General features: G+C 39.0%; 2 protein-coding genes across 3 annotated transcripts in view; both read right to left on the bottom strand.

Moving 5' to 3' along the window:
* Nucleotides 1–12993, bottom strand: part of LOC147022917 (uncharacterized) — a 395784-nt gene that overhangs the window by 14688 nt on the left and 368103 nt on the right. The window lies entirely within an intron of this gene.
* The window catches only part of LOC147022920 (copine-4-like), a 263594-nt gene that overhangs the window by 97402 nt on the left and 153199 nt on the right, over nt 1–12993 (bottom strand). For both annotated transcript variants that reach the window (XM_085887892.1, XM_085887893.1), the window contains 2 exons: nt 10404–10490; nt 8418–8477 (listed from right to left, as the gene is read on the bottom strand). In XM_085887892.1, coding sequence (XP_085744018.1) covers nt 8418–8477; nt 10404–10490 — 147 coding nt within the window. The remainder of the gene's footprint in view (nt 1–8417; nt 8478–10403; nt 10491–12993) is intronic.

The following is a 12993-nucleotide window of genomic DNA, read 5'->3' as shown; positions in this document are numbered from 1 at the left end:
GTTAACCCCACCTGGTATTAATTCAACAGCTGAGCGGGATTTGAACTCAGGACCCTCGGATCAAAAGCTCGGCACCATAACCATTAAGCCAACACCAGGCATATCACCAGAAGCCCGGACTTAATTTCATCAGATTTCTTCTTGTGTAGGTGAACACAAGAATGAACAGTCTTCCAGCCGAGACCACGAACATTCGAGATTTACATAGGCAAATGTAACAGGAAATAGGCCATATTGCACTTGAAATGTTAAGAAAGGTGATGCAGAACACAGTTGTCCATGTGTGTAGGTGCAAATATGAAAATGGTGGACACTGAAAAGGAATTGTTTTCAAGACATAAGTCACTGATTTAATCTCCTGAGGCTGTAGTTTGTATGATATGCTACTATTCTCATTGTCTGTTGAAAGGCTCCTTTTACATCAAATATAAATGTGTCAGGTATTTATTGGCCACCATGTACAAGCAGTAAAAAATAGCTGTGTGTGTGTGTGTGTGTGTGTGTGTGTGTGTGTGTGTGTGTGTGTGTGTGTGTGTGTGTGTATGTGTGTGTGTGTGTGTGTATGTGTGTGTGTGTGTGTGTGTGTGTGTGTGTGTGTGTGTGTGTGTATGTATGTATGTATGTATGTATGTATGTATGTATGCATGTGTGTGTGTGTGGGTGTGTGTGTGTGGGTGTGTGTGTGTGTGTGTGTGTGTGTGTGTGTGTGTGTGTGTGTGTGTGTGTGTTTGTGTGTGTGTGTGTGTCTTGATTCACTTCTTAAATGTCAAAAGAAAATCTGGGAATGAGATATTCTTTTTCTCTTCCAGTGATCTTAGGTTCATGGAGGATCTTTTAAACAAATAAAACATATATTGTACAATTAATCAAACGGAGTATTCTTTTGATATAATTGAGAAAATCAACTGGTATGTCGTAGCTGAGGACAGATGGCTCTGCACGAAACACACACAAGCATTTTTAAATCCCTGACCACCAATCATTCCGATCCAGCCATAACCCTCCTGACACTGTCATTTGTGTGGCCTACGTTTGGCCTTTCCATGAGCTCTGCACACTGTATCTCCAAAGAGATTGATATATTGACCTTCAGAGTTGGAGGATGACAGGGACAGCAGGAGCTCAGTTTACAAGAGGACACAAAGCTTAACGAGACAGGTTTGCATCAAGCATTGTGAACCATGAACTTCACCCCCCCCCCTTCCCCCTGTTACATTTGTTGACAGCCTTCACTATGAACCAGCTGCCTGGCTGCCTGACTGCATGGGTGAATAAAAACAGCAGAACAATCCCTCTCCACACCCCATCACTAATTACCACTTTTAGCTACTGACATTTCAAGCAGATGCTTTGCAGCTTGGCCTTTGTGCAAAGCAAGAGACGGTGAGGTTATAATACATTCTTTATGCTTGTGAAACTCTTCACATTTTACTTATCTTTAACTTAAGGCAATTAGTGTGCACATGATGTACTATATCCTTAAAGTATTAATGCAAACAGTCACAAATTCAAATCAAAACGATCTTGAGATCACACAAATTGGTGATGTTTACTCATTTATTGGTGAATCAATGAATGGATGCTTAATTTTTTTAATTGCTTTTGTGTTTTCCTGGCTCGTCATATAAAGCGTAGCATGGGAATAAAAGTAGTTTGCTGTTACAAAGTGCAAAGTGTAGTTTGCTGAGTATTACAATAAAATAACAATTTGAATACATTATACAGAGAGCCAATTTGAATACATTATACAGAACACCAGGCTCTCTGTATAATGTATTCAAATTGTTATTTTATTGTAATACTCAGCAAATGGTTATGTTTAATGGTTATGGTGCTGGGCTTGGGATCCAAGGATCCTGAGTTCAAATATCCCTCGGCTGTTGAATTAATACCAGGTGGGGTTGACTCTGCCTGTCATCCTTCTGAGGTCAGCAAAATGAGTGCCAGCTTGTTGGTATCCTGTGTCAGAGTGGCGACCCATCCAGGATTGTACCCAATAGCCCAGGAGATTGCTGAGGCAGCACCAATGCCTACACAGAATATGGTCCCGATGGATGGATGGATGGATACAGAGAGAGGTAGGCATTTTTTATCGAGTAAAACACAATCATCAAATTGAGTTGCCTTACAAACACACTGTACACATCAATTACAAGACACTATACTAAAAGTAACCACAACAATATAGTGATTCGTATACCTGTCCAACACTAATTGGAACAAATATAGTGACGTGTAGTATAGAGCACGAGGGACTGCCGAAAGAGACAACACTTCAAGTCTTATGTTCCATTACGGTGGCAGTGTATAATAATGGGATGGCGCTGAAAGGGACAGCGCAATGTGACAAATCAAAGGAACACTTAAAATGTGTAAAATTAAAAAAGATTCACTTCCCAAAGAAAAATTATGGAGATATTAAGAAGGCTTTCATGGAAGTTCAAAGCAGAACATCAGACACAAAGCTGAAAGCACATGGACATAAACTGCACTGCGCCAATATGGACCAAAGTTAAATAAATTATGGCATGCTGACCACGCAGGGGAAGTGTTAGATGGACAGCAGGTGGAATTTTATTTTGTAGTTCATTAGCCCACGCGTGAGATGCGAAAAGCAGGGTTATGCAATCAGTTCATGTTTGTCCGTCTGTCTGTCTGTGACTGTAGACATCAGTTTATGATCGAGGAACAACGTATTTCAATTGAATATTATATTTTGGACAAGAATCGGAACATGAATAGGAAGACATGTTTGCCCTTTTACAGAACTGTTCTTAGTCTCGGAATTCGTCCTGATCGCGCACGCGCAGAGAGGAGTGAGATAATATTTTTGACTTTGTCTGCCTCTCCGGCAGTCAAGCAAAATTGACAAATAATTCCAAACAGGAAATTTACTGTTTTTAAAGGACATCATGAAGGACACAAATAACAGAACAGGCACGAATGTAACGTGTTCGATAGGTTGGTGCAATGGACACTGCATCATCGGCAGTAAATTCCGGATAGATTTTTTAAAGGGGTGAAGCCGCTCCAATATTTGACTCTTTCCATCCATCCACCAATCCGTCCGTCTGTCCGTCCATCTGTGAAAAATGAAGAAGAAGAAGAAGAAGAAGAAGAAGAAGAAGAAGAAGAAGAAGAAGAAGAAGAAGAAGAAGAAGAAGAAGAAGAAGAAGAAGAAGAAGAAGAAGAAGAAGAAGAAGAAGAAGAAGAAGAAGAAGAAGAAGAAGAAGAAGAAGAAGAAGAAGAAGAAGAAGAAGAAGAAGAAGAAGAAGAAGAAGAAGAAGAAGAAGAAGAAGAAGAAGAAGAAGAAGAAGAAGAAGAAGAAGAAGAAGAAGAAGAAGAAGAAGAAGAAGAAGAAGAAGAAGAAGAAGAAGAAGAAGAAGAAGAAGAAGAACCTTCTAACGCAAGGCGTTTCTACGAAAAATGAACCCTTTGACGACCCTTTAAGACCACCAATACCTCAAAGACCACGAAAGACCCTTAAGACCCAAAAGTATCCGAGGATCCAAAAGACCCTGAAGACCAAAAAGTAGCGGAGGATCCAAAATTTCCTGATGACCCAAAATACCCAGAGGACCCAAAATACCCAAACGACCTAAAAGAACCAGATGACCCAAAAGTCCCCAAAATCCCTGAGGACCCAAAAGTCCCAAAAGTACCCGAAGACCCAAAAGACCCAGATTACCAAAAAAAAAAAAAAGACCCATAACACCCGTAGTCTCTTTAAGACTCTAATATAAAAGAATGAGGTGTGTGTGTGTGTGTGTGTGTGTGTGTGTGTGTGTGTGTGTGTGTGTCATGTTTTGTGTAGAGTTCGACTGGAGTGTTCTGATGTGGAGTGCAACACACCAAAATGATCGGCATGACCTCCTGAGTTGATTCGGCTAATTAACGACAAAGAACCCCCCAAAATTCCCATGTTTTAAATGCATGCCATGTTAAGGTGTATAGGGCAGCTGATTTGGTCCTTCCACAGCATGGCATTCTATTTATAAAATAAATAATAAAAATAATAACAACATTGTAACAAACCATATAGTAATGAATACTAACATTGTTGTTGTTAACAACAATAATAATCAGAGATTCATTTGGCAAGAATAATAATGAACGTATCATCTCCGCGCTCGCCCAAGCACATCTGGGCTTGGTGAAAGGTAAACCAATAATCAAGTAATATGCAAACAAGGCCTTGAAACCCAATGAAATTTGGTCCAATGCACTAACAGGCCCAATGATAATTCTAATGGGTTCTAAAGGGTAGTTATAAAGGGAAATTCCACAGTGTAAATCAAAAGGGGTCGAAAGGGTAATAGTAAAGAGTTATAAATGGTAATTCTAAAGTGCTCTCAAGGGTGGTTCAAAAGGGTAATTCAAAAGGCTTCTCAAGGGTAATTCTACAGGGTTCCAAAGGGAAATTCTAATGGTTCTAAAGGGTACGAAAGGGTAATTCTAAAGGGAAATTACTAAGGGTAATTCAAATGGGCAACTCTTAAGGGTAATTCTAAAGGATAATTATAAAGGGTAATTCTAATGGGTAATTCTAAATGGTAATTCCAATGGGAAATTCTAATGGGTAATTCTAAAGGGTAATTCAAATGGGTAATTCTAATGAGTAATTCTAATGGGTGATTCTAAAAGGGTAATTCAAATAGGAAATTCTAATGGGTTATTCAAAAAGGGTAATTCAAATAGGAAATTCTAATGGGTAATTCAAAAGGGTAATTCAAATCGGCAATTCTTAAGGGTGATTCTAAAGGGTAATTAAAATAGGCAATTCTTAAGGTGATTCTTAAGGGTAATTAAAATAGGCAATTCTTAAGGGTGATTCTAAAGGGTAATTAAAATGAAAATTCAAATGGGCAATTCTAAAGGGTAATTCTAAAGGATATTTCTAAAGGATAATTCTAAAGGGTAATTCTAATCTAATAGGTAATTCAAATGGGCAATTCTTCATGGTAATTCTCATGGGTAATTCTATTGAGTAATTCTAAAGGGTAATTCTAAAGGGTAATTCTAAAGGGTAATTCTCATGGGTAATTCGAAAGGGTTATTCTCATGGGTAATTCTAATGAGTAATTCTAAAGGGTAATTCTAATGAGTAATTCTAAAGGATAATTCTAAAGGGTAACTCTTAAGGGTAATTCTCATGGGTAATTCGAAAGGGTTATTCTCATGGGTAATTCTAATGAGTAATTCTAAAGGGTAATTCTCAAGGGTAACTCTAAAGGGTAATTCTAAAGGGTAATTCGAAAGGGTAATTCTAATTAGTAATTCTAAAGGGTAATTCTAAAGGGTGATTCTGAAGGGTAATTCTAAAGGGTAATTCTAAAGGGTAATTCTCATGGGTAATTTGAAAGGGTAATTCTCATGGGTAATTCTAATGAGTAATTCTAAAGGGTAATTCTAAAGGGTAATTCTCATGGGTAATTTGAAAGGGTAATTCTCATGGGTAATTCTTAAGGGTAATTCTAACGGGTAATTCTAAAGGCCCTGTCACACCTTGACGATTTAGCCAGCGTATGCCTGACGTTTGCAAAATTTGGCTAAAACACTGGCACACGTGGAATACATTATGGGTAAGTTTGTATACGTTAAGAGCACACTGGCATACGTCGCAGTACGCTGACTTTTTTTCGTAGTACGCTGGCATACGTCTTTGTACGCTGGCATATGTCGTAGTACGCCGAGGTGTTAGACAAATTTTCCATGCTTGAAATTCTTTGACGTATGCCAGCGTATGACTCACACGTTCCGCATAACGCTGGACATAAGTTGTAGGCACGTTACGCGATCACTGACACATGTCGACACACGTTACTTGTAAGTTACTCATAAGTTGAAACACGTCGAGGTAATGTTTAGCGTACCGGAAACTTATTTATAACCTATGAGTAACGTGTTGTAGGCACGTTACGCGATCGTTGACACACGTCCACACACGTTATTTGTAAGTTACTCATTAGTCGAAGCACGTCAAGGTAATGGTTGGCGTCAGTGTGTCCAGACTCCCTGTTTTTGTTTTTGTTTTTATTCGGTTTGACGGTGATGTTGACACTTCGATTTCTAGTGCGGTTATAATATAATATAATTAATGGGCTGCCGCTCAATGATTTAAATCATAACCGCACTAGAAATCGAAGTGTCAACATCACCGTCATACCGGAGAAAAAAAATAAATAAAATAAAAAACCAGGGAGTCTGAACACTGACGCTAACAATTACCTCGACGTGTTTCGACTTATGAGTAACATACAAGTAACGTGTGTCGATGTGTGTCAACGATCGTGTAACGTGCCTACAACTTATGCCAGCGTATGCGGAACGTATGTCAACTAGAGAGTTGACATGCTGAAAATTTCATGAAAACATGAAAACAACTGTCAACATGCTGAAAATTTATCGAAGTACTCGGCGTATGACGACGTATGCCAGAAAACTACGACGTATGCCAGCGTGCTCTTAACGTATACAAAACTTACCCATAACGTATTTGACGTGTGCCAGCTTGGTTCGGCAAATTTTTCATACATCGGCATACGCTGGCTAAATCGTCAAGGTGTGACAGCGGCTTCACACTTCAATGTCTAGTGCGGTTATGATTTGAATCGTCAAGCCACAGCCTATGAATAGCCGATGCCACGTGATAGTCGGCGATACGCTGCCGCGCGCTATGTATAAGTTAGACTATCGTTGGGCATAGGTTGTGAATGCCGACAACACGCTCAGCATTCGTTGGTATAAGTTATCTATATGTGATTAAAACGTTCTGTGTACATTACTAATGGTTCTGTGTACATTACCAATCATCATTGGTGCTAATGCAGTAAACAAAAACAAAAAAGCTACAGAGATAATTTGATCACTTACCTGGGATAAACAACTTTTACGATCAACAATTAAAGTATGAGTGATCAACAATTAAAGTAGGAGTATATGCCCCGGTTAGAATAGGTGTACCATATCCCTGTGTCGCAAGAGGCGACGAGGGTTGCGTCAGGAAGGGCATCCGGCGTAAAACCTGTGCCAAATCATTATGCGGATCATAACGGATGATCCGCTGTGGCGACCCCTAACGGGAGCAGCCGAAAGAAGAAGAATTAAAGTAGGAGTGAAACAGTTAAGAATGAGCCTGTACCGAAATACTCGCTATGGATGTTAGTTCTTCACTCCATGCATTCCACTGAATATCACACTCATTCCCTCCTTCCCCTCCCACCTCCCTGAGCAGTTAATGATTTTTTTCCTGATTTCATTTCAATGTTTTTGGCTGAAGCTTCTTTTTTGTTCATAAAAAAACCCATTTATTGACCTTCGTACAAAAGACTATGTTGCCCGGTAGTGCCAGAATACTCAGCGTAATCATCACCGAAGGAGTACATGATAATAAACAGACACCTGATAGGTAGGGACCTTAATGAAACCTTAATGAGGTGGCTTAATGAGTAATGGTTCATGCAAAGCATTGAAATAACATTTGATAACTACTCCTGATACTACTATTACTACCCAAATTAATCCCACCTTTATGGAGTCGGCTTGGGAACGTTTTTGCTCCAATCTTCCATGAACCAGCTGACCAGGTATGCTGTTCTACTCAAGATAGCAGGAATTGGAATTTTGGCTTGAGCTTTGGCGATAAGTCATCTACCCTTGGTGAAAGACACTATGAGATAATTTACATTTATAAAGTAATGCGAACAGATGGGACAACCAGATTAATGTCTATCTGAGGGATGGCCACTTAGCAATGCAATGCTCTGCCTGTGATGCACTAATCGACAGTATATACTCAAGCCAGGAATTAAACCCATGCTAGGCAGCTCAAAGGTAAGTTTGCTACCTGTATGTATGTATGTATGTATGTATGTATGTATGTGTGTGTAATATGTGTATTTATATCAAATAGGTCAGTTGTTCTATTTTTGCAATGAGCTCACAGTCTCTTGCAGGGAACAAGTAGAGATAAAGAAGAATGTTTTACAAGTAATTATAAGGAAATTTTGCACAGGAGGAGGCTATTCGGCCCATCATGCCTGCGCCACACTACTACCAGATTTAATAAATCCATCAATACCCTTCACTTCGTGTGCAGCCTTTTGGCTGCTACACTGGTACTCATTTCGCCGACCTCAGAAGGATGACAGGCTGAGTCAACCCCCTGGTGTTAATTCAGAGGAAAATGGGGCTTGAACTCAGGACCCCAGGATCCCAAGCCACCACCCTAACCGCTATGCCAACACCAGTTTACAAGAAGCATCTTGCCGATTCTTAAGGAAAGACTGGTAAATAATGAGGTAATAAAGATGTGGGAAACAACAAGGAATAGGGAATGCAAAAGTTCATTCCAAGACAGGAGGATTTGAAACGAGAAAAGTGCAGTGACGGCAAAGGTTGAAGTACGATCAGCTTACCGCAAACTGTATCTGACATCCACCCATGATGTATTCGAGGAAGGAGTAGATTTTGATGATCTGCGAAAAAAGAAAAAAAAAGATGGGAAGAAAAATAAATCTTGTTGGCATTTCTAGTGGATTGTATATCTGATGCAAACTTAATTGAGGTCCTGAACCACAAGTTCACTTGTCACACAGAGAAATCTTGTGTTTCTCAATGACATCGTTCCGTGAATTTGTGTGGACAGATGGATACCTCAAATTTATGTCTCTATTTTTTTGTCATATGTCGTCAAGAGAGTCATTTGGAAATGGACTTGAGGACACATAATACGTATTTGGGATTTATTTTGTTTCAATCAAAGCAGCCAGGACAAGTGTACCAGCAATTTTATTTTTTTGCTTTATGAATTAACCTTGTTACAATTGACTCATTGTGTCAACAATTTGGGGTTTGAACCACTGACCTCCCAGACTCAGAATGGATGGTCTAACAATTACACGACACACAAGCATTCAAACGAGTGGAAGTTGGGCATGGTTTGATTTAACCTTAGGTGACTAAACATGCATTTTTCATGTTACACAAAATATAATTCAGTCATTTGCTTTGTCTTCCAAGCTTAAAGATACCCAGAACACCATTTTTCTCTGGCAACATCACCCTTTAACTCACAATAATGAAATACTTTGTACTGTGACACGGCAGAGTATTGAGGAGGTTTGAATATGGAATTCAAATTGGTTTGATGCAACATATGATGCACTGCTCAAACTTCCACCAAACCGACAAGGCAGACAGCCACTTGACAAGAGACAATTGTGGTTTGACGCAGTGCGGATAAAGTGAGGAATATTTATATTTGGGAATGCAGCGATTTCATACTACCTGAATCTCCACTATTACTCATGGTAAAATGGTTCAATTGCATATGCAGTACTCTTATAATTAAGGCAATATTGTTCAATTCTCTCATGGGGCCATTTGCATATTACTTGGTCAGAGGGTGGCAGTTATAATGAAAGGAAAGGAATGAAAGAGAATAGGAAAGACAAAGGAGGGGAGGGGAATGTTGCAGAAGGGAAAAACTAAAAGAGGACCCACAGAGTATTGTGGCTCAACATTTGTAACAAATACAGTATATCACTGAGTGAAATGTTACTTGGAGGTTTGAAAAGTGTTGTTAAACCTTCTTATTAATTTATTTAGGCCCTTCTCAAAGAGAATCAGAGGGCTGGAAGGATAGCTTAGAGGTATGCACACATACCTTGACCTGTTTTGCCTGGGTTCGAATCTCAACTCCTCTATAAACTGTTACCCTGGTGTTTTGCATGTATGATGATGCATCATTGTGTGTGCCATCCCTTGGAAGGATGTTAAGCTTGTGCTATAGGTGGGCGTTAAAGGTCCCAGCGTTTCCCGGGTGGTGGGAATGATTAGGAAGAAGGTGGGAATAATTGGGAGCATAAAATAAATGCTAGTAGCAGTAGTCGTAGTTCCAAGGAAATATTTGGTAAGTTATGTGGTTAAGTGATGTATAACAGGACAACTCAGCAGGAGAATGCTTGCTTTTCAAACTCTATTATCTTGTTTATTATTTTGGAATGCCCAGCTGAGTTGAATCTAACTGAACTGGCCTTTCGATGCAGTTTCAACAGCGAGTGCTGTATCATGGGAACATACTGTCCTACAGAAAGACTTCAGCTTCCTGCTTTGTCTCAAATGAGTATTATTTGATGATCTTATTAATCTTTGTAAAAAAAAAAATAGAAAAAAAGAAAAAAAAAGAGGCCTTTTGGTCGATATACTGGCCAAATTTGTCCGACTTGACTCAATAAGACTAATCCTTTCCTTGAACTGTGGTGGAAGCCACAATGATGGATGAGCTGTGATGGTAAATTAAATGAGAGGTGGTTATGTGGACCTGTAAAACAGCGATAAGACTGATTACAAGTTGTCTGTATGAATGGCGTATGATGTGACGTGTGGTTTTTAGTTCTTACCTTACATGAACTCAGAACGACGACGCCGGAGTTCTTATATCGTCGCTTCTTTGCCTTGTATTTTGGATTAATGCAATCCCATTGTACCTGAAATTACAACTGTTATTATCATGAGGAATTAATTATAAATAAACTTTCTGGGATGTAGGTGAACATATACCCCACATGATGGAATAATAATAATAAAAACGATGATTTTTACTTTTAACAATGGTCTAACTTAGTGCTGAAAATACCAATTGAATGTGATGACTTTCCCTCAATAGCTTTGCAATCCTGACTTAATATTAAACTACCATCTGAACAATGAACCACAAATTGACTTGATCATGAAATATCAACCATATAAAACACAATGTGTGTTTGTGGATTTGTTTATATGATGTCTGTCCCCCCTCAAAAGGATGATTTAAGAAGAGTTTTAAAGGCCAATCTTCTAACAGGACTGTGTGTTCACTATGGTCTATTTTTTTCAGGATAAAAAAACTCGAAAAACAAATTATATTAAAGAGTAATTACGTCTCTTCTTTTTGAAATGTAGACGGTGACTTGCAACCAGGCCTCAATGGTGGTGTACAGAAGCGTTAAACAAAATAAATAAATAAATAAAGACAAGGTGCAGGGGGGTGAAATTCACTACACATGATGTGTAACGCATGCAGAGTAAAGCGAGTGTTCATTTACATATGCACAATGTCTAATAAATAAAGAAGACATAACCACACCTGACACTAGGGTGAGGCTTCAGGCTTTGGCATGCTCACGAGGCTGTACCCTCAAAATGAAAGGTTCCAGAATATGAAGAAAATATGGTAACATTTGTACATGTAGTGTTTTAATATAACACTTTTTCTTGCAACAAAACATCATATCTTCCAGTCTCTGAAAATTTCAAATAAAATAATTCAAATCCATCATTTTTGAGGTGCTTTTAGACTACTATAGAATAAAATATGATGATGTGATCAACATCATCATAATCATCTATTTACATCCTCTTGATGGAGTGTCAATGCTACCAAAGCAGTTTCTTGTCAAGGCCTATTCCTGGTGGTTTACTGTTGCATTCCCAGTCAGTCAGGGTTGAAATTTGGAATTTGTTTTTTGGTTGCCAGCGATAACTTGCCTATTCTTTGTGAAGACACAAAGTGATCATTAATGTCAACGACCATTGCTGGCTTACCTTTGACTCAACCTCTTGCTCAACATCCATCGGATGGACAGCACACACAATGATGAATCACCCTGCCTGTGAAACACCAGGGTGAGCGTTTATAGCTGGGCCGACATTTTAACCCAGGCCATAAAGCCCAAAGGTGAGAAGGCATACATTGAAGCTATCCTGCCTGCTCAAAGTATGATTGATCACCGGTGGGAAATTTGGACTGCAAAAAATTGTCATATAAATTTTTTGATTTTTTTGAGTAAAGTTTAGATAGGCTGGCATGATGGCCTTGAGGTATGCACAGTCACCTCTGAGCTGTCTAGCCTGGGTTTACATCTTGGCCCAGCTATAAACTGTCATCGCGTTATTTCACAGGCAGGGTGATTCATCAATGTTTGTGCTGTCCCTCAGATGGACGTTAAACTGGGCATCCCATCTGTCAGCATTTGGTGGTGGATGTTAAAAATCCAAAGGAGTCCATTGCGAAGACTAGGCAAGCTATCTCCGGTCTGGTATGCTGGTCAAAATTCAAAATTCCTTCCTAGACTTCCTGTGTCAGAGTGGCAAGCCATCCATGATTGTAACCCTCGCCAAGAAACTACTTTGGCACATCAGCCAACGCTCTGTATAGAGCATGGTACATGATGATGATATTTTAGACACTTTGATGGTACAGTAGAACCTAAACTAGCTGGACCGAATTGTGGGAACATTTGTCTGGCTAAAAATAAAATCCAGCAAATTATTATTCAACACAGGTATGGAATGACAAAAAAAAATACATATAAAATGACATTAGATATAAGAGAAACACGATTTGAGAAGAATTTCTCGAAAATAAGAGAAAAGAAAACAAAAATATAAAATATATAAATGGACGAAGTAAAAATATGAATTTAATTCCCTCTGCCACCGAAGGTGGATGGAGGTTACGTTTTCATCCATGGCTGTCTGTCTGTTTGTTTGTTTGTTTGTGAACAGCATATCTCAAAAAGTTGTGGACAGATTTGGACAAAATTTGGTGAAGAGCTTGGGTATGTGACAAGGACGAAATTATTAGATTTTGTTGAAGATCCGAATCCGAATCCGGATCAAAGAAGTTTTTTTAAGTGATTTATTCCCCATTGAGTGAGAGGGCTAAAACGATATACTATAGCACAACATCTCAAAAAGTTGTGGATGGATTCAGACGAAACTTAGTGGATGAGTTGGTTAGCTAACAAGACCAAGCCAATTAAATTTTAGTTCAGGTCCGAATCCAGATCCAGTCTATCAGTGGGAAACAAAACATAAACTAATCAGCCTAGTGGAGGTATGCACTCCACCGAGTGGCTGTTCTAGTTTTAAATATTTCCTAATTTTTTTCATCAAAATTCGTCTGAAAGGCTCATAATGAAAATATAATTATACTACAAGGACTGCACA

The sequence above is a fragment of the Eptatretus burgeri genome, chromosome 7 (genome assembly GCF_056783735.1).
Source record: "Eptatretus burgeri isolate ZD-2024b chromosome 7, Ebu_testis_v1, whole genome shotgun sequence".
Classification (NCBI taxonomy): Eukaryota; Metazoa; Chordata; class Myxini; order Myxiniformes; family Myxinidae; genus Eptatretus; species Eptatretus burgeri.
Note: the sequence above shows the minus strand (reverse complement) of the source record. Positions and strands in the feature narration are given on the sequence as shown.